General features: G+C 37.5%; 3 protein-coding genes across 3 annotated transcripts; 2 read left to right on the top strand and 1 right to left on the bottom strand.

Annotated features, from left to right (window-relative positions):
* The first annotated feature begins 8,954 nt into the window (after positions 1-8,954).
* LOC9306605 (eukaryotic translation initiation factor 3 subunit J-A) lies at positions 8,955-11,433 on the top strand. Its single transcript, XM_002870488.2, has 7 exons — positions 8,955-9,123; positions 9,866-9,935; positions 10,142-10,260; positions 10,355-10,503; positions 10,620-10,767; positions 10,850-11,009; positions 11,127-11,433. The coding sequence occupies exons 2-7, from the start codon at positions 9,923-9,925 to the stop codon at positions 11,213-11,215; spliced, it is 678 nt and encodes a 225-aa protein (XP_002870534.1). The 5' UTR covers positions 8,955-9,123; positions 9,866-9,922; the 3' UTR covers positions 11,216-11,433.
* A 383-nt stretch (positions 11,434-11,816) lies between these two features.
* Positions 11,817-13,699, bottom strand: LOC110226725 (putative F-box protein At1g21990). Its single transcript, XM_021019254.1, has 4 exons — positions 13,597-13,699; positions 12,540-13,477; positions 12,316-12,456; positions 11,817-12,242 (listed from the first exon to the last, which is right to left on the bottom strand). The coding sequence occupies exons 2-4, from the start codon at positions 13,464-13,466 to the stop codon at positions 11,946-11,948; spliced, it is 1,365 nt and encodes a 454-aa protein (XP_020874913.1). The 5' UTR covers positions 13,467-13,477; positions 13,597-13,699; the 3' UTR covers positions 11,817-11,945.
* Positions 13,700-18,659: 4,960 nt separating this feature from the next.
* Positions 18,660-20,054, top strand: LOC110226551 (uncharacterized protein At3g60930, chloroplastic-like). The gene is made up of 2 exons (XM_021018492.1): positions 18,660-19,233; positions 19,315-20,054. Exons 1-2 carry the CDS (start codon positions 18,660-18,662, stop codon positions 20,052-20,054), a joined length of 1,314 nt encoding a protein of 437 aa, XP_020874151.1.
* Positions 20,055-25,618: the final 5,564 nt, after the last annotated feature.

Raw genomic sequence — 25,618 nt, 5'->3', positions numbered from 1 at the left:
CTCCGGACATTGTTGCTTATCTCGGAAGTGTAATAAAGAAAAATCTGACCACTCAAGAATCCTATTTCCCCACAGACGGCGCCAAAATGTGGATGTCGGATTCACACACTCAAGTATTTTTATTAAGTAGGAAAGATTACTCTTGAGGGACAAAAATGAATATGTAAAAACTTATAAATTGCTACGAAAATTGCTATAGTCTTTCTTTCTTCAGAGGAAGATCCCTTTACATGGCCATTGGCCTCCATATTTATACATAGAGAAACGACATTAAAAATGAGTAATTAAGTACAATTATTCCTTCTTAAATGTGTCCGTTTTGATTCCTTGATTTTAATGCTCAACGTTTAAATTTGAGTTGACTCTGGGCTTTATGGGCCTCGCCTTTCGGCCAAAATGTCCTTGGACCGACTTAACCATGACCTCGTCTCCGGACTCGTGTCGAGATGCAGTCACTTCGGACCCTCTTTATGTTGACAACCACTCCGACCGTTCCTTTGGCTCACGGATCCGACGGGCTTTATCCTTTATGGGTCTTCATCTTGTCTACGTGGCAATCTTTGGTTGGTCCCGGACTTCTGGTGCGGGATCCGACACCAACACTCTAGACATAGTGGTTGAGACCCAAACCGCCGATAAGCTCGCCAACGAGAGAAACTACACAAACCAAACCCTAGATCTACAAGGAGAAATCGAGACCAAACCCGAAATCTCACCACACACGAACCCAAAGGATGCTAACTAAACAAAAGCCAAAAGCACCGACGTCGTGGCCGGTTGTATTTTGCTAAATTGAAAATTTTTAAGTATGATATAGAAAAGTTAATTAATGAAGTTGTATTCAGTTGTGTTACGAAAATTATTCAACGTGAAACCGAACAGATTTTGTGTAGAATGATATATCAATTCTTATACCAAACAGAACATGAGTTTATGTTAATAAAGGTGTATTCGGTTCGATCACACAAATATACTAATGTGAGACAACGGAGACGATCACGACAACTTGATATGCAAAACGGTAGAGACGGTGGCGACATGAACGACGACAGTGATGACCTAACTCTCAATAACCACTTGTGGTGGCTAGGGGTACACTTGCTCGAGCTTTGCTTATTTTCTCACTTGCGGCGACGAAGTTATATACGTAGATATATATTTACGAACACACAACGAAACCCTTTTTCTTGTTTGTGTTACATCCATTTGGGCTTTTAACGGGCTTTGTTTTTCTATTAATCAAACTAAATGATGGGTTTAAGACCAATACGAATTTCGGGGTGTTACACTTTGTTCTTCATAGTTTTCTCTTCTACTCTTTCTTCTACTCTTTCTTTCAAAGACTTTTGGGGAGAGAATTTATCTTATGTGACACTAGAGAAATCTTCTTTGAACCCCTTTTGTTTATTTGATTTGTTTATGATGCTTTTCTACTTTATCTCCATGTGGTTTCTTTGCATCATGAGCTAGTAGTTTTCTTTGTTGGGTTTTATGGGGTGCTTCAAAGGGGATTCATGGTTCAAATCATATTAGGTTTATAGTTCTGTTATTTCGTTCATACTTAGATTCTTTTGGGACATGTTTTACTTAATGCATGTGATTGGATTGATCACCAAACGATGATCCAAGAGGTTAGGAGCTTTAATAGGGTAAACCTAATCTAAGACATAGTGTTACCAATCCTTAGTGTTGTTGCCTGCGTAAGTTGAGTAAGAAGACTTAGAGTATTTAGCGAATCCATCCTTAATATGTCGATCACTGTGTCGTTGCCTGCGTCAATTGAGTAACAGAGTATAGGGAGATTTGTCAGCTTATCCTATAACCCAGTGTAACTCGTTTATTCGCCTTTCGAAGTTATGAACTAGAATAAAAACATAGAAATCGTAGAGATCTAAACCATAGTTAGTCGAGAACCACGATACCCGGAGAAACCCCACATCACCCAACATCTTAGTCATATTAGTTTACATTTGTTTCTTTACCCGCTTTCATTAGTTTACTTAGCTTTCATTCATTTGCTTTATTTACTTTCATTGCATTAGTTATTAGGAAACCCAAAACCAAAACCCCAAAGTTTAGTTTTGTGCTACCTAGATCTTCTTGTTTGAATTCAATAACCCGTAGCTACACTCTCTGTGGGATCGATACTAATATACTACTCTGATTACTGTGCAATTGCAGTTTAATGTGTGGTCTTTCAGGTAAAAGATTGAAGTGAATTTCCATACCGCATCAATCACCTTACGGAATTCCCCTTGACGGTTTGATGGAAGCTTTCGGTGATCCATTTTAAAGGACTTTATATGAGACCAATGAAATGCAAAAAATTATTAGATCTACCCATTTCTAAGCGAATCCCATTTTTAGCATTAGAGCTTGTAAAAAGGACCATTCTACCTAGCAGTATGCTTTACTCATGTTCCTTTTTATAGCCATGAACATTTTTTTGCAAGTCGGGTTTGTTCGGAGAGCATGGAAAATTTTTTGTGATATAAGAATGTTGTCCGTAATGAGTCTCCCAGACACAGAAGCGGATTGAGTCTCGGAAATTAATTCTGGAAGGAGTTTTTTATATGGGAACTAAGTACATTTGAGATAACTTTGCAACTAACATTACATAAGCTGACTGGTCGGCACTCCACCATTTTCCTTGGTCTATATGTTTTTGGAATCAAACAGATATTCATCTCATTCAACCATTTATCAAAGGAGCTTGCAGAATGGAAGTCTCAAACTAATTTTATTAAGTCCGACCCGATCACTGGTAGAAAAGAGCTGTCATTCCATCCGGGCCTGGGGTTTTGTCCGGGTTGAGCGAGAAGAGGGCTCGTTTAACTTCCTCTGGGGAGATTTCTTTGGTAAGATTCTGGTTCATCGCTTCTGTGATCATAACCGGCACGTTCCTAAGGACGGAATAGAAATTTTATGGTTCAGAGGTAGTAAAAATATCTCTAAAGTAGTCTACCGCTAAGCTCTCAATGCCCACTTCTTTATCCACCCACATACCATCTTGGTTCAACAGTCCAATGATCTTGTTTTTTGCTCTTCTTTACTTGGTAATAACATGTAAGAATTTTGTATTCTTATCACCGACTTGAAACCACGTTTCCCTATTTTGTGCCCTCCAAAAGATCTCTTCCCTATATGCATCACATATCTTCCACTTTAGGGCTAGCAGATATTCAGAGGAGACGAATTCATCTTCCTAAGCTAAATCAATTTGGTTTTGTAATTCTAAAATCAACTTCTTAGAGTTTGTAGTGTTTCATTTCTTCCAAATAGAGATAGTTCGTCTACAATTTGTAACCTTTTGCAAAAAAAGAACACCTTCTTGCGAAGGAAAAGTCAAGCCTTGAAAGACCGATTCTTTAAAACCAGGTTTATCAATCCATCTGTTATCGAAGATGAAATGTTTAACAAACCAGTGAGAACTGTTCTGTATAGAGGCGAGGAGGGGTTTCTGATCAAAACCCCATAATTTCAAATACTCCACATTGGTGTGGGAAAATTTTTTATGCCATTCTTCATCACCCAAAGCTCTATCCAACCGTGATTTGGTAAGTCTAGAAACTTTTCGGCCCGCAACTCCACAACTACGTCTCCCCACCCATGAAAAGAAGTTCCCAAGAGATGGAACCTCGATCATCCCACAATTTTCAATCATGCATCAGAAAGTTTCCGATTAAAAAAAAAATCTGGAGAGTACATCTGACACATCTCCTCCAGTGGACGAGTAGTAAGTTGTGCACCCGCCCCTTGACAGTTCCACAATAGAATCCTCATGATTTGGGGTCGGCGGAGGACTAAGGCCCCACCGAACCATCGCACGTGAATGAAGCCTTGACTTTTGAAGAAGGGAAGGCCCCACTGGAGCATGCGGCTTAATTTCACTCAACACGGGGAAACTTACCAGGTCCAGACATAGTAAGGATTGGCAGACTGAGAGCTCTTTCTTAAACTTCTCTTTATCCTTAATTTCTCGTTGTGCGAATGTAAAAGAGGATAATCTGGCACGAAAATTTCATACTGAACCGCTTCATATCACTTATGTAAACAACATTCCCAAGAAATGACTCTTTTGAGCGCTAGTTAATTTCGGATGAAAAAAAAAAGATCTAAAATTCCATATATAACCTGAAAACAAACTTTCATTACAAGCACAAAGGTCGTTTTCAAATGATATCTCTATTCATAACAAAATAAGAGAAGCACCTTCACCTGACGCCAAACTGTTTTGTAAGGCTTGATGTCCCTCAAGTAAGCAAAAGATGCGGCCATTGTTGTTTATAAGGTTTTTGAGCTTAAGGTAGAGATCATAATGGTGTTTGTGTTTTATGTATTTCGATCTTGGAAATGACCGTCTATTTATAGTGTTTAGATAGGTTAGTAAGGTTTTAGGGTAGAGTTGAATCCTTCATGAATTTATATTGCCAACACTAGCAATTCGCAGATTCGGTGTTAATAACCTAATCCAGCTCTAAGTTTTGGAACGAACAGAGTGTTTTTGTTCAGTTTGATATCCTTATTAGATCATGAAACTTCTTGTTTCTGGCTTGCTTGAGAATTAACTTGTAATCAGGCTCTATAATTATGTTCTTAAGCTGTGATTGTATGAATGTCTTGGGCTATTATGAATTTATCGTGCTTATTGCAAGTTTACTACGAACTTGTTGCAAACGGCTGACTTATGAGTATAACCCAGCCAGGAATTACGGCTGACTTATGAAAAAGGGGTGACTTTCTAGCATAACCCAGCCTAAGTTACGGCTGAGTTTTTACCTGATGGTTGATTTGTCAAAATTTTGGCTGAGTTATTGCTTCGACACAGCTGAATTAACTTTCTCTGGCTGGCTGAGTTATCAAAGATGACATAGTTATGGGATGTCGTTACGGCTGATTTATGTTCAAGTGTCATAAATCAGCTGTAATGAGTTGGATTAACGGAAATCTTGGCCTAATTACGGCTGACTTAGTAGCGAAAGATTAATTACTAGAATAGCATGCAATTACGGCCGACTTATTAAACGAAACGGCTAAATTAAAGATTTCCGGTTGAGTTACGACATTAAACGGCTGAATTTGGCAGCCGTTTTTTCGTTTTTTAATTACTGTAATAGTATTCATGTTGCAACGGACTTAAAGTTTTGTTGGATGGCTGGTTTAATTAGGTTGATTTACATGTTCGTTTGGTGGCTTACTTGCCACTTCATCAATTAAAAAATGACGTCGGATGCAACATTCCATGTCATCATCATTAAAGGAAATACAAAACGTCTTTTTTCTACTCATCTACTTCTTCACTGTGTTGATCTTCACTTGTGTTTTTCCATTTTCATATCACCAGAACTTAAATTTTGAACACCCAATTTGTCATCGACTTCCTCATTCTTCTTCATTTTCGTTCATCCTTCTTCCGATATGATTGATCCGGTTCTGGTAATTGTTGTTTCCGGTAATTGGGTAAAGAAACACAAATATGTACTTAACACCGACGATAGAGGGTGTAGAGTTGTGCAGATAGATGCGGAAATAATGCAAGACAACCTTGTGAAGTTGGTTCTTGTGATAAGTCAGCGTGAAACATTATAACTCAGCTGTAATATGAAAATTTACGCAATCTTTCGTCTTCCGTGAAGCATTATAACTCAGCCGTGACATGTAAATTTACCGCGAAACAATAAGTTACGTAACCTTTCGTCTTCTTTTCTCTTAATGACGTGGATTAAACTAATTTTTTATTAATCATTTTTAATTAAAAAAATAAAAAATCTCAATTAAAAAAAAACTAGTCATGGTTGTTAATTGTAATTACACAAAAACACTAAACATATGAGTAATTTTCAGGAAAATGTATGATATGCTAGTAATATTCTAACCTTTCTATAACATCTCAGTGAATATTTCTAAAAAGTTTAGTATTATAATGAGTTTAGTGATTATACATATTACTAAATAAATTTTTGATTAAAATTATAATAAAATAATTAAAAGTCAAATAACTTTTGTTTGCATTTTTATTTAATATATTAATTTTTAAAATAAAATAAATAATATAGTAAAAAAATACGAATTTTTTTCTATGTCCAAATCAAATTAAACAAGTCTCTATTTATCTCTATACTATTAAAAGAAAAGTACAAATGCAAATGAGTCGGGTCAAAATCAGAAAATTGACCCAAACTTCTGAAATCGGATCTTTCAATTTTTTTTGGAATATGATTTCTAATTAATATTAAATAATAAAAAATCAAACTAAAATAAAATATTTATTGAAATCAAGTAAAATATGATTGTATTTATGGTAACTAATTATAAAAGCATATTCCGAACAATACTATACATTAATTACGTATAATATATTTGTTCATATATTTTTGGAACTAATTCCATAACAATCAACGTTTTTGTCATTAATTTTGCTATATTAGCCAATTAGCATTAATTGAAAGATATCTTACTTGCTTCAAAAGAGTTCTAGAAAATTATCACAACTAACCCATCTATTTTATAAATTAAATAGATATTTTTATTTTGGTCATGTAAATTAAATATATATTATATTATTATATGAATAATTTATTCATCATAAAAAATTAAAGGCCATAAAAAATGGGTCTAAAAAGTATAAAAAGATTTGAGATTACCTTATTATCCTAGGTCGGAACAAGTTGATAGGATCCCCTTCTACGCCCCCATGTCCCTCTCGTGTGGCGGCAGGGAGGCGTAAAAAGGAAAGAGAGAGATGGGGTTTCTCTCGCTTTTGGCTTGGCATAGCGGGCCCCCAGCAGGAGGCCCGCACGACGGGCTATTAGCTCAGTGGTAGAGCGCGCCCCTGATAATTGCGTCGTTGTGCCTGGGCTGTGAGGGCTCTCAGCCACATGGATAGTTCAATGTGCTCATCAGCGCCTGACCCTGAGATGTGGATCATCCAAGGCACATTAGCATGGCGTAACGAAATTATGGTATTTTCATACTTATAACTTACCAAAGAAGTTTAATTTTAAAACTATAAAGATTTCTTGAATATGATTTTTAGAATTATTCAACAAGATGATAAATATTTATTAAATTTTGCGAATCATGAAAAATAATAATTGATTATTAATCGTTATATTTCACCTTTCAAAGTTTCAATCTCTCATCTAAGAAATAGGATATAGATTCTATTATTCCTATGTCCAAACTCTATTTTGTTGTATGACTAAATAATATTCCCACTAGAGCTGTCAAAGCGAGTTGATTCATCCCGTTAAGCCCGTTTTGTGATAGGCAAAATATATTTTGACATATAGTTAGTTGGTCCACACGACCCGCAGATAGCATATATGAAAACACAAATCCGTCCCGCGAATGTATGCTGATTTGCGGGGTTGTCCGTAGATTTTGTTTAAATAATTTTAAAGTAACGAAATTTTTAAATACTACTAAAAAAAAAAAAAAATTAGAGGAAATAATTTTATATCTCATTATATTTATAAATATTATAATTTCATTTATTAAAAGTTTTTTTAAATTACCAAATGTTGAATAAATTATATTTTTATCAATAAATACTAACATGCGGGATGATCCGCCAACCCGCGGACGAAAACCGAAAAAATCCTATGATCCACTGCGAATCAATCCGTGTGGCCCGTTTATTTACGGGTTTAATATATTTTCACAAATATGCCCCGTAGTGAGCTGATTTGGGCTCGACCCACGGTTTTTGACCTATTTTTACTGCTCTAATTCCTATGAATCATCTAATTTTAGAATTCTAAAACATAAAATTCTATTTTTAATCATAATTAATATGATCGGTTTAATTATAAACAATTTAACATTTTCTCTACAATTCGTTATTATGAATATTTATAAGTACACTATCCGATTCGCTTTACTTAAAACACGCACTATTAAAATCAACGTATGTAAACCAATATTCTCCCGCGGTGGACCGCGGATCCGATCCTAGTGGTGTTGATAAATTACAACACCAAATTTGCCACATCCTTTACAACATTTATTAAAACAACCATTGCACTATCTTCAACTGTTGAATACTTTTTTCAACATACCCTAAGAGCATCCACAGTGGTATACGTTAGAGGATAGATGTTAGGGAAATTAAATTAGTAAAATAATATTAAGAGGTTTAGTTTAGAAACTATGTAATAAGAGTTGACTATGAGAGACGAGACTCGAGAGAGGAGGAAGGGAAGGAATCGATTTTGTTTTTCCCCAACAAATAAAAATCATTTTTTCAATAACAAAATTGGAACCAATCAAACTTTGACAGCTGGCACTTACACCCGGATGTAAACTAACACGCGACTTCCGACTCCAGGCTCACTATTCCCTTATTTCCGTTTTTTTTTATTCCTTACACCCGGGTGAAAAATGTCCCACTGTGTATGGTCTAAGTAGTCTAATAAGATTCTACTTAAATGCGAATATAACACCTTACTAAATAAATTAAAATTTAAAGTTTAAGCAAATTAGGTATATACCCTGTTCTAAAAATCCCCGATTACTCCCCGCTTAATCGCTAGGCCCACCCTATCCGCCTCGATTAATGACAAATCCCCTAAAAAATCAGTAACCCGATTATTCTCCGCCTAATCCGATTACTTCCCGCCTAATCTTATATACCCCGATTATTTTTTAGATTGCAAGTATAAAAAAACTTTTTATTTTTGTTATTCAATCATTTGAATGGAGAGTTTGTGATGTTTTACAATAACTTGTGTTCAAATTTTAATAAAAATCATAAATTTGTAATAAAAATCATAAATTTTTACAATATTGGATTAATATATTTTAAAAATATTAAAATAACCCTAAAACTAATCCCCGATTTTAATCCGATTTTCCGATTAATCGCTAGGCCCATGCCGAGCTCCCGACTAGCGTCTAGCGATTTTTCAAAAAAAGGTATATACGAAGAGAATATATTTTAAAAAAATATATAAAATTCCAATTAAATGCTAATATTATAGAAAGAGAAGAGAAAACCCTAAAATCCATCTTCGTTGTCGTTCCGTCTGCTTTAACATCGGAAAGTTTTCATCTTTTTCGTTTTCGTGGTGGCGATTTCTATTCTCCGGCTGAAACCTACCTTCAGGATTCAGCCTTTCTCAGGTACTGTTCTTCCATCTCCATCGGCTTCAATTTTACTGATGAATTCATCTCCGAACTAGGCATGCCAATATTTATCAGTACTGATTGTGTATAAGGTTAAGTTTAGGATTTGTGGAGCTTGATGGGTGTTTATTGTTAATTGGGTTGTTGGTTCTTCTGGATGATTGTTGTGTAATTTGTCACTAATTGGGTTAAATTACACTATGATCAATCAAACTCTGTTTGCTATATTCTTTTGTATGATTGATGCTGTTTAAAACCTGAATCCTTTCATGAATTTCTATTGCCAACACAAGCAATTCGCAAAGTCGGTGATAATAACCTAATCAAGCTCTAAGTTTTGGAACGAACAGAGTGTTTTTGTTCAGTTTGATATCTTTATTAGATCATGAAACTTATGGTTTCTGGCTTGCTTGAGAATTAACTTGTAATCAGGCTCTATGATGTTCTTAAGCTGCGAAGCCTTGATCTTAAAAGTAATTGTACGAATGTCTTGGGCTATTATGAATTTCTCGTGCTTGTTGCAAGTTTATTATGAACTTGTTAGACACTTAAGATCATGTATATCATTATATCACTATACTGAAAATACCGTATTAAATTGTTGAGAAGATTTTTGTTGCATTTTACCTCCACGATATATAACTAATGTATGATCTAGATTTAAGCATCACCAGTGAGAGCTTTTATTCTGAGAAGATCTTTGTTTCATCTTTCTGATGTTATGTGGCTGCTTGTGCAGGTTTTCTGTTGGATTCAGATAGCAGCTCGTACTTGTTCTAGATACTCGGTAACAAATATGGATGATTGGGGTAAGATTTACATTAAGAATTGTTTAAACACGATATATATGTGTGTGCATTAATCTCCCTGACTATGTAAAATAGTTGTACTGGCTGTATACAGCTATATATATATATATATATTAGTATGTTCTCTAAGATGTTAGGTTTTATTGAAGTTTCCATATAGAAAATTTATTAGAGTTCTCACTTTTAGGTTTCCTTTCTGATTTCAGAGGCCGAGGACTTTCAACCACTTCCTGCAAAAGTTGAACTGAAAAGTAACTGGGATGATGAGGATGTGGATGAGAATGATATCAAGGACTCGTGGGAGGAGGAAGATGTATCTGCTCCGGTATAGTTTTCTTTCATTATATACTTTTTATCATTGGATTGTGTTTCTTATTTGATATTGAGATTGCGGCTAACAATCTTTGTTTCTCCTGTAGCCACCTGTAGTAAAGCCTGCTTCTGAGAATGCTCCAAAGAAAGCAGCAGTAAAAGCTGTTGAAAAGAAGGTTAAAACTGTTGAAGCTCCAAAAGGATCATCAAGGGAAGAACCTCTAGATCCTATTGCTGAGAAACTTCGCATGCAGAGGTAGAGTTTAGAAATATTGCTTTCTACTGGTGGTTTTGCATTTTTTTGGTTCAACGTATGTGGTTGTGGCCTTATGAAGGCCATTGTGCTAAATTTTAATATTCTTCTTACCTTAGGCTCGTGGAGGAAGCTGATTACCAGGCAACTGCTGAACTCTTTGGAGTAAAGACTGAAGAGAAAAGCGTCGATATGTTAATTCCTAAGTCTGAAAGCGATTTCTTGGATTATGCTGAGTTGATATCTCAGAGACTCGTACCATTTGAGGTATGCTATTTTATTTGTACATGACCAAATACCATTTTAAGACCAATTGGCCCACATTTTAACTAGCTCTGCTGTTTCGCAGAAAAGTTTTCACTATATCGGGCTACTCAAAGCAGTGATGAGACTTTCTGTGGCGAATATGAAAGCAGCAGATGTTAAAGACGTTGCTTCGTCCATTACAGCTATAGCAAATGAAAAATTGAAGGCGGAGAAAGAAGCTGCTGCTGGCAAAAAGAAGTCAGGTACACACAATCAGCCTTTGTAGATGTTTTTAAACTAAGCAAGCATGTCTCTGTTTCTAAAATGATCAGATCATAATGTTTTTTTCTTTCTTTCTTTCTTTTCACTGTGTTTACTAGGTAAGAAGAAGCAACTTCATGTGGATAAGCCTGACGATGATCTTGTTGGGGGTCCTTATGATGCTATGGATGATGATGATTTCATGTGAGAAAATGGCATTTTGGAGATTGCATTTCACCTCCTATAGGATTGTAACTGAGAAGAGGTTTAAATCGTCGGCAGTTTTTTGTTTAGTTATATACTGAATTCCAACAGTGTTCCTTTTCTCGGTTTTCTTTGCTCAGTTTGATTTGAAAAATTGTGTGATAAGATTTTTTTTGTGGGCAAACTTTTATCAATTATATGAATTGAACGAGCACTAAGATCTACAAGAACATATATATATATATATAAACACAGAGACCAACCAGATTGGAACGTGTTTATCCCTCTCTTCAAAACCGTCCTTAGCTTCCTATATCGCTGAACCGTAAAGCCTCTACGCCTGACTCGATTTAACTAGCTTTTTGTCATCGAAAACCGAAAACGGGACCATCGACTTGTCGAAAGTAAGGTTGTGAACCAGAGGGAACAGATTCCTCCACTGCTTTGAGAGAACTGATGTGGAAGCAGCAATTTTGGTAGGGCACTGATGTAATCTCCAGACGCAGTTTCTATCTTTTTTTGGGAGCCATAGCCACAGAAATGTACCTGAATACCATAGTCAATTGGGGGAAGCTCGTATATCTGTTAAATTACACAATGTATGATTTGATCTTTAAGAGCAATATACTTAGAATTCAAAGCCGCATATATATATTTAGTAAGATAGTTTTTGGAGAGTGAAGAGCTCACTACAAGAGACCTAAACATGTAAAGACAAATCAATATGTAGAGAATCAAAAGAATTGGATCTTGCACTTGGAAGAAGTTTCGGGGAGAAGCTTCATTAGTTTATTGGTGAGTGGTAAGAACTTATCTTGCTGATCCACTTGAACCTTAACTTTCACAACTTCAAGGCATTTTAAATTCTCAATGAAATGTCTCATCTGTTGCATTTCTCTCCATCTTCCTCCATACCCATATATCTTCAGCACCTTCACTCGACACGACAATAAACAACACCTTTTCTTCGTTTTTATCTTCTTGTGAACACATACATTCCCACATTCATCTGTGATCTCATGCACAAGACCCTGAGAGGATAACAAACGCCAGAGTTAGCAAGGAAAAAGAGTGTTACATTTGCTGGTTCGTTTTCATACATACCTTGCTGACTAGAGTTTCTAAGTTTGGAGATTTCTTGAGCAGAAGTGGTAATACTTGCCAACCGCGTTCCTTGTGGCTCTCAAATGATAACTTAACGAGGTTGTTGAAATCGGGCATAGACATAGAACAGGAGTAAAACACCTGATGATCATACAAACCAATTATCAAACTAAGTCATGTCTATAACATTTGCAACAAAGCAAAAATAGAACTAGGAAACTGACCTCAAGAGAATCAGCAGACAAGTGAAGGGTCACAACATTCCTTAACGCTGCAATGAATTTGGTTGCATCACCCCAAGGACCATCCGTTGAAGGATCATACCCATAATATAAAGCTTTTGGTGGGAGAAAATCATAATACTTCCATAATCGAAGATCTAGTCTAGCTTCGACAAGCGAATCAAACTGAACAACATAATCCTCTGCCACATAACTAGAGTAATCGAGGTACACAAGATTGGGAGTCTTAATAACAAAACATGAATGGTCTTTCATATTATGAGAACGGTAAAAAATGGACATCCTTCGAATAGATGAACCCGAAACCTGTTTCACCCAACCCGCTCTATGAGGATGATCATCACATATGTTGAATTCCTCAAGCAAAGGGCTAGCGAGAAGGCACTCATACAAATCAACAGGTGCATTGGCAGGAAAACACACTAAAACCAAAGAGAGAGTTTTGAGTGCAGGGAAAAGAACACCTCCTGAAGGAAGTTTGGTTTGGTAATAACATCCATTGGATAGAGTGAGTTTAACCAAATTCTTGCTAAAGAACTCAGGCAATAGACATTGACATACTGATGATGACAAGTGTAGCTCCAAGACTCCATTTTCTAACACACTGTAAATGATATGGTTGATGTTTTGTAGAGAACTCCATTTCAAAGAGACTTTCTTGATGGGAGAATTACGTAACAAGACGAGGGTTTTCTCCATGAAATCAAGGTAGCTGCTGCGACCAGTTACGATGAATGGATCAAAATCAAGGTTGTGAACAAGAGGAAACAGATTTCTCCATCGCTTTGAGAGAACTGTTGTGGAAGCTGCAGTTTTTGTAGGGAGAAGAGACAGAATCTGTCCCAAAACATCATCTGGTAGGGTACTGATTGAATCTCTAGAAGACGTTTTCACTTTTTTGGTAGCCATAGAAGAAGAACCTGCGAAACAGATTCAATTAGGACTAAATGAAGAAAACCCTCTTCAACAAACAAGATATTTACACAGATTATGACAAAATCAAGAAGATTTAGATCCAGAGAGGAAAAAAAGTTTATACCTTTGAGGATATAAACCAAGACAATACGAAAAAGACTGAAACTTTGTAGATCTAGAAACAAGAATCGTAGATGTGTAAATTCAAGTGTGGTTACAAAACTAGAAGAAGATCGAAACAAATTAAGAATCGAGTGTTTGAATAAATGGGCCTTTGGGCTTTTTACAGTGTACTTAGAATCGATTCCAGCTATGGGGATTTTGTTAAACTAGTTTTACATAAGTTAAATGGTTGAGAAGATTAAATTCCTGTCAATGCCATCTAATTAATTTTTTTATATTTAATTATAAAAACTAATCTGCCACCAAAACGAAATTATATATCGGTTTGGGTTATAAGAGAGAGTTAGAGTTTAGATTTTATAATTAAACGAAGTTAAAAATCAGTTTGAATTTATAAACAGATTTAGATTTTACGATTAAACAAAATTAAACGCCGGTTTGAGTTTATAAACATGTTTAGATTTTATAAGTAAACGAGGTTAAATATCGATCTGGGTTTAGAAAGAACGGTTAGGGTTTAGGTTTTACAATTAAACGAGGTTAAATGTCGGTTTGAGATTACAAAAGAGAATTAAATATTAGATTTTGTAATTAAACGAGGTTAAATATCGGTTTGGGTTTATAAACATGTTTAGATTACAACTAAACAAGGTTAAATATCGGTTTGAGTTTAGAAAGAACGGTTAGGATATAGATTTTACAATTAAACGAGGTTAAATGTCGGTTTGGGTTTACAAAGAAGAATTAGGATTTAGATTTTGTAATTAAACGAGAATATATATATATATATATATATCGGTTTGAGTTTATAAAAGAGTAGTTAGGTTTAAATTTTATAATTAAATGATTTTTTTTTTTAAATTAGATGACAGATTTTGATTGGCTGAAATAAAAGGAGGTGAAAAAAAGAGTTCACCCCTAGAGGTGAACCCAAGTATTGTTCTTCCGAATCGGGTGAAAAAAGAGAGAATTATGGGAGGCAAACAAAAAGATTTGGAAGAGAACGAAGAAAAAATGTAAGTGGACAAGTTTTCATAAAGAAAAAGAGTTTCAAAACTAGAAGAGATGTACTGTATATTCGAGGCAGGCCCGTGGCTACGAAGGAAAAATAGAAACATTGGCCTACGGCCATTTTTAAAAAAAAATCAACTAAGCTTCTAACTTTTGTTTTCATATTGGTTTAGTGCTTTTTGTTTATTAATACAAGATTTGATAAAACATAAACAAAGAAAATGAGACTACGTTTTAAATTAGTAATTATGAGTTATGATTTACAAACTAAATTATAACTTATAGTTTTTCAAAATAAATAAATAATTATAACTTATAAAAGAGACTATAACTACATTTTGGGTTTTCTTACTCAATTTGTTTGGAATGATGATGATTAGTAGTTTATAAACTTTGTTTTATATATCTAGGTAGCGTTTAGTTTTGGGGAAAATCCTAAATCCTTCGAAAAAATATGGTTAACATGCACCTCTAATTTGATTTCCCATTTATAAGAGGACTATTAACCCGCTTTGGTCTCACATATTATTTTTTTTCAAAAAATTATTTTATATGGGTTGAGGTTTTTATAACATCGCCTCTGGTGTCTGTAATCCTAGACACGGCTCTGATTCGAGGGATAAGTATACAAATAAGCATCGTATATACCCCATGCTCTATGCAATAGTGAAATTAACAACAATACGAGTTGCAGGGGCGGAGGTACATGGTGCTTAGGGGGGTCAATTGACCCCAATAAATTATAATAATTTCATTGTATTAGGTTAATAACAATTATAATGACCCCACTGTAAAATAATTTTTGACCCCTATGCAAAAAAATTAAACCAACTAACACATAAAAAAATAAAGAGAAGTTAATCTACTTGTATTCATGTAAAGATTTAAGAATAGATAGTAGTGTAATTAACTATGATTTACATAAAAAGTTAAAAATCTACCGAACTAGTTTTTGTTTCTTTTCTAACTAACACAAACAAAAAAAAAATTCTTTTGAATCATCGTCAACAAACCATAAACAATTATATAATTTATTTTGACCCCGATAACAAAATTTTCTACCTCCGCCACTGATAATACGAGGCATGTTCAAAAGATGCAATTTTTTTTTATCACATATAACTATTAACACCAACCTTTATAGTCTTGAAAAGCATTGTTGTTAAATACAATTGTTTGGATGTGTAGCAAGCAATGGGTTCATTTTCGCCTCTCTATCCACCTAAGGATTTTCCAACTCGAAGTGATGGATTATTTCCCATTTACTTTCGGGCCAAATCATACATATAAAAGTAAGGTTTCACTCTCTTCTTATTGGTCCATTTAGAAATGTAACTTAAATTTTTTTATTTTTAATTAAATCATAAATCATACACATTTAACTCACACTTTAATATAAAAACTGAAATCATTAAAATTATACATTAACTATATTTTTCCACTAAATTTTATTCAACACACAATAAATTAGAATTGTAACTCCCATAATTTATTTATTTTAATTGTAACTTATCTCACTTCTCATCCTATAAATACTCATTTTTCATTCTCTCATAATCTCATCCTCTCACCCTCTTCTACTATAGTTCTAATCTTAAATATTTTTTTGTTTTGTGTTCTCACATTAGTTTTTTTTTTTTTTTTTTTTTTGAAAGATGCATCTTCATTCTCTATTTTAGATAATCATCTTATAAGTAATCATTCTCTCATCTTTTTCTACTATATTTATGTGTCTATTTTTTATGTTGTTATATGGATTAAAAATCGAGAATATGATTTTAAATTTATTTTAGAATGTATTATATATATATATATCTAATATTGTATTCATTTTTTGTATATTTCTAAAGCCATACTAAAATATACTTATTTATTCTTTAATTTTTATATTTTTAGTTTAAATTCACATATGTATACTAAAAGTTTTGATGGTTGTAACAAAATTTTCAGGTTTATTGGTGATGGAGAGTTAAACATATCAATTCCAATCATAGCACAACAAGAAAATGAAGTTGAAAATATCCATTTCCATTATCTACTTTAGATGTTTGATTATTTTCTAATATATTCATGTAATTTTTTAATGAATTAAATTATTGTAATACATTTATTAAATATATATTTCATACATTTTTCTTATCTCGAATAAATTTTGTAATTTATTTTTAATATATGTATTATTATATTTACTTTTTGTGATCCAATAGATAATTATATAAAAATCATTATACTTTATTTTATTTACAATTTGAGGTTTAAGTATTTTTTCAAATTAAAAAGAATATCGTTAAAAAAAATTTGGCCCTTAAGATTAAAAAAACTAATCATATGGTTCAAGAAAATTAAATTTAGGTAGAATAGAAAATTAGAATGAAATCATTAGAATGAAATCTAACACTCATACTTAAATAGAGTGAAATATACAAGAAAATAACTATAATTAAAATAAAATTATTTTATTAAATCCTATAAAGATAAAACCATTAGTATAAAATCTAGCACTAGAATTTAAATTGATGAGTGAAATTATGAAGAAAAAAAAAGATAGAAGTTATCCTTGGATCTTTGATGATTTTAATTAGATTGAAGTTCATATGATTTTTATAAGAAAAATAAATTTAGTTTGCCACTTGCATAATAATATGAATTTGAACTATTATGTGGGAATATATATCAACAAACAAACAAATTATCTGTGAATTACAATTTATTTTGTAAAAGTAATAGACAACATATGTTTATTGATGTTTACATACATAAATAATAGTAAAGTAAAAAACAATACTAAAATATGAGCAAATGAAAGATATCAAAATAAGAGCCTTCAAATAAACTTTCAATCATATTTATATTAAAACAAATGTCATCCACATCATTAGCATGTAATAATTTAAGATTTTTCTATAATAATTATATTTTATGTATCTCTCATATTTTGTAACCTCCATACTAATAATTATCGTTATGGTGTTAATGCTCACACTAAATTGCAACAATACTTTAAATACAATTAATACAAAATGAATTCTATACAATGAATTCTTTGAAATGTAACATAACTTCCATGATATACATACAATTAACTTACTCATAAATAACATTTAAACATAATTGCTAAAGTTGAATAGTTGTAAAACATAAATATGTTGTCTTCTATAAATAGTAATATACACATATCACTGTGGATGTCGGAATCCGCAATACAAATTTTATGATGTGTGTCGGGTCGTCTAGCCTTGCTAATTCGAACAACAATCGTCAAAAAGAAAAAAAAAGAGTAAAGTGTATGTCTCTGTTTATTGCCCAAGAAAATCCGTCCCATTACAATGGTTTGAGAGATCCGACACCAACAGTTTGCCCCCCAAGTGTTCCGAAGTGAACACTTCGCACTTCGGAATACTTTAAATGCTGAACTTTTTCTCAGGCTCGGAGATTTCGTCGTTAATCCCGCTTTTCCCGGGATTTGGTTCTCAACCGAAGTGACGTTTCGAGATCCTAAGGTATATTTTTTTCGCGGATCGAGGGATTTCCCTCGGGAAGGTAAAGATGCTTCAAGATCCTAGGGTTTCTCACTTTGCCGCCCAATGACCCTTTATATAATCATTAGACTCTTCGGGTTCTGCAAACGCACACGTCCTCATCTTCTTCAAACCGCTTCTGCTCCTCTCCGTATTTAAAGGTAACTCCCTCTTCTCTCTACTTCTACCTCTTCTTTGATCTTAAACTGTTTTTATAGTTCCGGAATTGTTAAGTAGTCCGCCGTCCTAGCTAGTAATCGTTAGGTTTAGGCCAGAAATCTAAAAGATTTCTTAGATTTTCAGCCGTTTGCTCGAAGATTCCCGCTGTTCTTCTTCCGCTCCGCCGTGTTCTTTGTATTCCGGCGATCCGTGTTCATTCCCCGAAGAACATCCACCGCTGGATCTACCTGTTTTCTGGGTTTCCACAAAGATCTTCGGAGTCTACTCAAGCGTGTTCTTGAGTTGTTCTTGAAATATCTTCCCAAATCCCTGGTACCAGATCTTGTTTCGTCTCTACATTTTCCTTGATTGTGTTATGGCTCCGAAGCGAAGCAGGAAAATCCAGAATGAGACCCACATCATGGAAGGCGAGTTCGGGAAGTATTTTTCTTCGAATCTCGACGATAAAAAGCTGGCTCTGCTGAAAGGCGCCTGTCAGATCCCTCGTCAAATCTTTTTGATTACTCTGGGTCCCACAGATTCTCCGGAGTCTCCACCTACCGGTCATACTTGCGCTTTTGAAATTTTCTTTTCGGAATGCGGGCTATCTTTTCCGCTTCCCGGCCTTTTGGTCGAATTGATGCACGAGCTCGGAATCGCACTCCCTCAATTATGTCCAAATGTAGTTCGGACCGTCTTGTGCCTCCAGACCCTTGCAGAGGAAAATGGATACCGTATCACGCTATCCGACGTATTCCATCTTTATACAGTGAAGAAGGGGCGAACTCCGGGGACGTTTTTCCTTAGTCCTCGGAGTAATTTCAAAGTCTTCGGGGATTTTCCCGAAAAAGACGAGCAGTGGAGAAAATCCTACTTCTTCTTCGCTGTAGACGATTTTTCTTATGGTCCAAATACGGACTATTTCGTTCGTGAATGGACTCGTCGTCCCGGTAGATAGCTCCTTAGGTTTTTCAATGCTTTTTACTCGTCTTCTTTTTTTTTCTAATCTGTCAATGTTTTTGCTCTTGCAGTTAAGCTTCCGAAGAAACCGCTTTCTCACACCTTTGCGGAGCAATTCGTAAAGATTTGCAATCGCAGCGACCTGTCGTGGGAATTGTTCACTTGCGAACGCATCCGGAGTTCGTGTGCCCGAATTTTCTCGCGGTCCGACCTCATTTCTTCCACCCCTCCCTCCTCCCCTGCTGTTGCCACTAACATGTCTCCACTTTCCTATCGCGAAGAGAAGAGGCTCCAGAAGGAAAGGGAAAAGGCGAGAGAAGCGAGAGAGAAAGAAGATAAGGCCAGGATGGTGAAGGCCTTGGATGACGGGAAGTCCAGATCTTCATCTGGTAAAGGGAAGAGTTCGGGTACCGTAGATCCGGTTTCCGAATCGAAGACCTCTGATGATCGTGATCAAAAGAAGGTGTCTTCGAGAAAAGACATAATCCGGATCTCGGATTTCCGCTCCTCCCGATCTTCCCGGGAAAAAGAAATTTCTGAAGGAGGCCATAGTGCAACCTCCTCAAGGAAACGCAGGAACGAGGAATCTGAAGTTCCTTCCCTTCAACGCAAGAGTCGTTCTCGTCTGAACGACGAGAAAAATCCTTCCGAGGATGCTGGAACCAGTCTGGGGTCAAAACCAGAAGAAAAAGAAGATTCACAACGGGCCCCGGAGTCCGACCTGCCGACTCAGCTTATTGTCCTGCCTTCGCGGGACTCTGAGAATCGGGGATCCGTTCGTCAGGAGATTCCGATCCCTACTGGTAAGTAGAGTCACTTCGTATTTCTCTCACTTCAAGTTCATTTTGACGTTTTTTATTTTAACAGCTCCTCCGAAGTCACCAGTTGATTTCATGAGGAACTTTACTCCTGTTGGGATGAGGATTCCTCCCTTTAGTGACTTGAAGGAGGTCAACAGAGCGAACTACTTTCGTTTCGCTGATAAACTCGGAGAGGTAATTCTTTGAACTCTTCTCCTTATATAAAAATAAGAACTTTTCTTTCCGTCCTCATGAATCTTTGTTTTGACAGTTAATGCTCGAGTACAACACCACCTTCTCCTGCCACGAGTCCCAGCTCTTTCCTGTTAACGAGCTGGATGGCCTCAGGGCCCGGGTTGCCGAACTCGAAGATGAGATCCGTCAACTCAAGGAGATGGAGGAGGAAAATGTCAGGGCGGTGGCAAAGGCGAACGAGATCCGGGAGCGAATGCTGGAGGCCGAAGGTCGCTGCAACCTTCTTGACATTGCCAAGACTGATCTTTCCGAGAAGCTGAAGATCGGGAAGAACTTGTACCTCGAGGCATGTGACAAGATTACCTCGCTGGAAGCTGAAGTTAAGCGAAGCGAGGAATGGTGCAAGATCGTTGCTGAGAAACGGGACGAGGAGCTCGCAGCAGTGAAAAAAGATGAAAGGATGAGGCTCCGTGAACTCTATAGCGGACTCGCCTCGAAGCATGAGACCTACTACAAGGCCATCAGCGATAACGAGATGATTGGGACGCGTCTTGCCGAGACTCGGGCGAACCGAGAACTTCTTGAGGAGATTCTGAAGGGAGAGATTCCGGATATAAAAGCCGAACTAGAGTCGGTAAAGAAAGACGAGGAAGAGGCTGAGAAGAAGGCTCGCAAGGTAAGCGCTCTCAGACCTCAACCAAATGAGTTTGCTCATCTCTTTGTAGCGACTCCCCCAGAGCCCGTGCAAGAGACATCTCTTCCCGAAGATGATGTCGCCATTGATGAGTTCGGAACTAACAAGGATCTCATGGCTGGCCAGGACTTCGAAGCTGCCGTTCTGCCCGAGGAGATGCAGCAGGATCCCGACGTCAAGGGTCAATGATCTGGTTCTGGGGTTGTGATGGCTAGTGTGCCCCCCTTTATTTTATTTTTTTTTAAAACTCAAAACCTATTTATCGCTTTTTGAAGACTTGAATATTTCCCCCCCTTTTTTCTATAAGTCCTTTTGAATTATAAATCCGGAGTATTCAAGAAATTTGAATACCTCGTACGAAATCTTAAGAAATACTTAAGATTTCAACGAGATACGCAGTTCACACGAACTCAGAATTCATTCTTCAATGGATAAGGGAAATACTAAGAACGAGAGTTAAGTGGGTGTACTTAATAGAAAAGATGAGGATCGGGACTCGGAGTCCGCAGAAATCCCTAGTCTGTGTTGAACCAGACCCTTTTTTGCTAAGTAAAACTTAGGCTTATCTTTCAAGAATTACCAGAGGTCTGAGCTCGGTTTCGAGAAAAGTAGTTACGAGGTTCTTCTCGGTTTCACGGATTGCGAGATAATTCTCGAATTCTTTGAAAGATGTTTAGAAGAATATAAACATTTTATTTGATTTAGAGACTGCACTTGAAGTTCGAGCTGCCTACGTACCCAAAGGTGGGGATCAAGTCTATCGTAGTTCGATTTACAATTTATCTCTTCAGATGAATGGAATTCCAAGCTCTTCGGACTGCTTTTCCTTCCATGTTTTCAAGGCGATAAACTCCATTGCGAACTACCTGAGTAATTCGATAAGGACCTTCCCAGTTGACGCCTAACTTTCCTGCTCCGTCTTCGGCTGTATTTTGCTGAACTTTGCGTAATACTAATGTCCCAACGTCGAAGTGCCGACTTCGGACAGTCGAATTATAGTATCGAGCTGCGGCATTCTGGTAATTTTGCATTCGAATCAAAGCTCGATCACGTCGCTCCTCAATGGTATCAATAACGTCCACCATCAGTTCGCTATTTGCTGCCTCGTTCTGCGGGTTATTCATCCGTCTCGGACTTGGCACAGATATTTCAGCAGGGATTACAGCCTCCATTCCATAAACTAATGAAAATGCTGTTTCACCAGTTGCACGCCTAGGAGTAGTGCGAATTGCCCAGAGAACACTCTGTAGTTCATTAAACCAAGTTCCTTTGTGCGACTTGAGTTTTTTCTTCAAAGTAGACAAAACAGTTTTGTTCATTGCTTCAGCTTGACCATTACCCTGCGGGTAACGAGACGTTGATCGACTGAGTCTGATTTGCCATTCTTCGCAGAAAGATTCGAATTGCCGTGAAATGAATTGAGGTCCGTTATCAGTAACGATCTCATATGGCAAACCATGCCTACAAATGATGTCCTGCCAAATGAACTTGCGAACTTGAACCTAAGTTATGTTTACGTAGGCTGCCGCTTCTACCCACTTCGAGAAATAATCGGTAAGAACCAAGACAAATTTCACTCCGCGAGTAGAAACATGAAGAGGCCCAATAATATCCATAGACCATTTCATAAATGGATAAGGCGAAGAGACTGATGATAATGGCTCGGTGGGTTGGTGAATTGAAGGTGCATGCTTCTGGCATTGCTCGCACTTCCGCGCATACTCCTCGCAATCCGCGATTAACGTGGGCCAGAAATATCCGTACTTTCTTACTTTATAAGCCAAAGAGCGACCTCCGGAGTGATTTCCGCATACTCCGTCATGAATCTCTTTTATCACAGTACGGACCTGCTGTCCGAAAATACAGATCATGTCAGGACCCAAGATGCTTCTTCTGTAGAGGATGTCGCTCGAAATGCAGAAACGAGCACTTTTAGCTTTCAGTCTCCGTGTGTAACGCCCGCGATCCTCAATAGGATCGTCGGATGAGACTTGGTCCGAGAAAAGGAGGAGAAACTCGGACAAGTCTAGATTGGAGCTGCCCATCAGCTCGGATAAGGAGAATAATGAACGTTAAGTAGCCAAACCAGCTCCCGTATAGCTCAACTAAGCTCGAAGTACTTCCAGGTAGTTCAGCTAAGCTCGGGTAACTGTCGAGTAGCTCAGCTAGCTCGACCAGCTGCCGGGTAGCTCAGCTCAGCTCGGGTAACTGTCTGACGGTTGGACGGTTGGGCGGTTACGGAAGGACGGTTGGGCGGTTACGAGGGGCGGTTACGAGGGGCGGTTACCAATGAGCGGTTATGGCCGAATGGGCGCCTTCTAGAGAAACGGTTGGGAAACGGTTTTCTAAACGAAACTCTATAAATACAAGGCATTTAGGGCGATTTCGAGGACGGAAAAAAACTTAGGGAAAAATACAGAAACTCTTGGAGAACATCTTGAGAGAAAACACTTAAGAGAGAGTTACGATCGGTGCGATCGAAGGTGAGACGGTTCTAGACTTTGTGTCCGAACCTAAGGAGATATGATACGTACGATCTAGCCTAGGGATTGTTCCGATGACTTAGAAGAAGTCCGGAACGATTAGGGTGATATTGTAGTATCGGGGAATCATTCATATCATGCATAAACTTGGTTCGAATGGCGGATCGGTTGAAATGGGGATGCGGCTCGGCGGAGGATCGGCGGATCTGTGAAGATCTACCGTGAATCGGCCGAACTGATGCGCATACTTCCACTCTCTGATCTGTTCTTCGTTCCGGGTGGTTAAAAGGCCTAGAGAGCATTGCATGGACTTGCATATAATAAGTAAAACGGATACTTATGCCTCTTTGACTTTCAGGAAAGGATGGTGATCGTGGGAAGAACTTGGCTTAGGCGTGAGAGACTCAAGGCCGGGAAGATGGGTGGTGATGAATCGGGTAGAATAGGATCGATTATATGACTTGTAATAGCTTATATGCAAACTCATAAGTTGTATCGAATCCTTTCAAGTATCTAATAAAGTATCCGATTCTTTGTTTACTCAATTATCGCATATTGACTCTAAGTAATGAATCTCAGAATATCGTAAATCGGATTGTCTTAAGGAAAATGGCCCTAAAATTTGACTAAGGATCGGATCACTTAATGATTTGGTCGGAGAGAACCTCTCCAGACTTAGGCAGTCCGGATCGGGGTCTTTCAAGTTGGTATCAGAGCATGCTTGGTTCTAGGACCATTAGTGCGGGTTTTGGGAATCACCACTCATCGGCTTATGAGTCCTCACGGTAGTTGTTTCTTACTCTCTTGCGATTTACTATGACTTACCGTAACTAACTTTGAAGTTTTCGCAGATGGGTAAGAGCAACAAAACGGGAAAGAGTAAGAAGGATAAGGATAAGGGTAAGGACGTCGTAGAGGAGACGTTGGTTGCCGAAGAGACACAAGTTACCAAGGAAACAAGTGTCGAAGCAACGCTTGATGGGGCAATTCCGGCCGGACCTGTGGCTGGACAAAAGTCTCCGGTTCATCAAACTCCGGAGAACAGTTGTGCAACGGATGGGAAGGAGAATCCGAACACACTTCCATCTGCCGAAGAACAATGGGAAACGATGAAGGCTATGATGGTACAAATGGCCGCATTGACTAAGGCACTTGTACCGGATCCTGTGGTGCAAGTGAAGGAGAACAAAACGGACGTAGATGCGGATGTAGATGTGGGGATTGTCGAAGTCAATCTGCCTACGAACTCTTCAAGGAAGAGGGGAGACTACTTGAGTTTACTCCAGCACATCTCGAAGTTGGGAACAAGTCACTTCACGGGGAGTTCCGACCCGATCGTGGCAGATGAGTAGAGGACTCGGCTCAAAAGAAACTTTAACTCCACTCGGTGCTCGGAGGATTACCGGAAGGACATTGCGATTCACTTCTTGGAAGGAGACGCGCATAACTGGTGGCTGACCGTGGAGAAACGTAAGGGTGATCAAATCCAAACCTTTTCGGACTTTGAGGAGGAGTTTAACAAGAAGTTTTTCCCTCCGGAGGCATGGGATCGGCTTGAGTGTGCCTACTTGGATTTGATACAAGGCAACCGAACGGTGCGAGAATACGATGAAGAGTTCAATCGCCTTAGGCGATACGTGGGAAGAGAGCTCGAGGATGAGCAGTCTCAAGTGCGCCGTTTCATCCGCGGGTTAAGGGTGGAGATCCGTAACCATTGCTTAATCCGTACCTTTAATTCGGTCTCCGAATTGGTGGAAAGGGCGGCTATGATCGAAATCGGAATTGAGGAAGAAAAACTCATGAATCGTGAGAAGTTTCCGAATCGTTCTAGCCAACCAAGCAAGTCCGCGGATAAGAAGAGGAAATGGGACAAGGTGGATGACACTAAGTCGGGAGCTAAGCGCGGAGAATGCTTGACTTGTGGAAAGAATCATGGTGGGATTTGCTGGAAGGCCATTGGTGCATGTGGCCGGTGTGGAAGTAAGGACCACGGGATTCAAAACTGTCCAAGGATGGATTCGGGGAAACCAAAAGATCTAGCTGAAGAACCAAGGACTTGTTACCATTGTGGGAAAGCGGGACACTTTAAGAGGGAGTGTCCGAAGCTGGAAGTGGAAAAGCAAGCCGCACAAAAGGCAAACCGGAGCGGAAACGGATTACCGCCTCCGCCTAAGAGGCAGGCCATAGCACCGCGAGTTACGAA

Source organism: Arabidopsis lyrata (assembly GCF_000004255.2).
Source record: "Arabidopsis lyrata subsp. lyrata unplaced genomic scaffold ARALYscaffold_7, whole genome shotgun sequence".
Taxonomy (NCBI): domain Eukaryota; kingdom Viridiplantae; phylum Streptophyta; class Magnoliopsida; order Brassicales; family Brassicaceae; genus Arabidopsis; species Arabidopsis lyrata.
The sequence above is the reverse complement of the archived record's forward strand: the minus strand, read 5'-3'. Positions and strand labels throughout refer to the sequence as shown.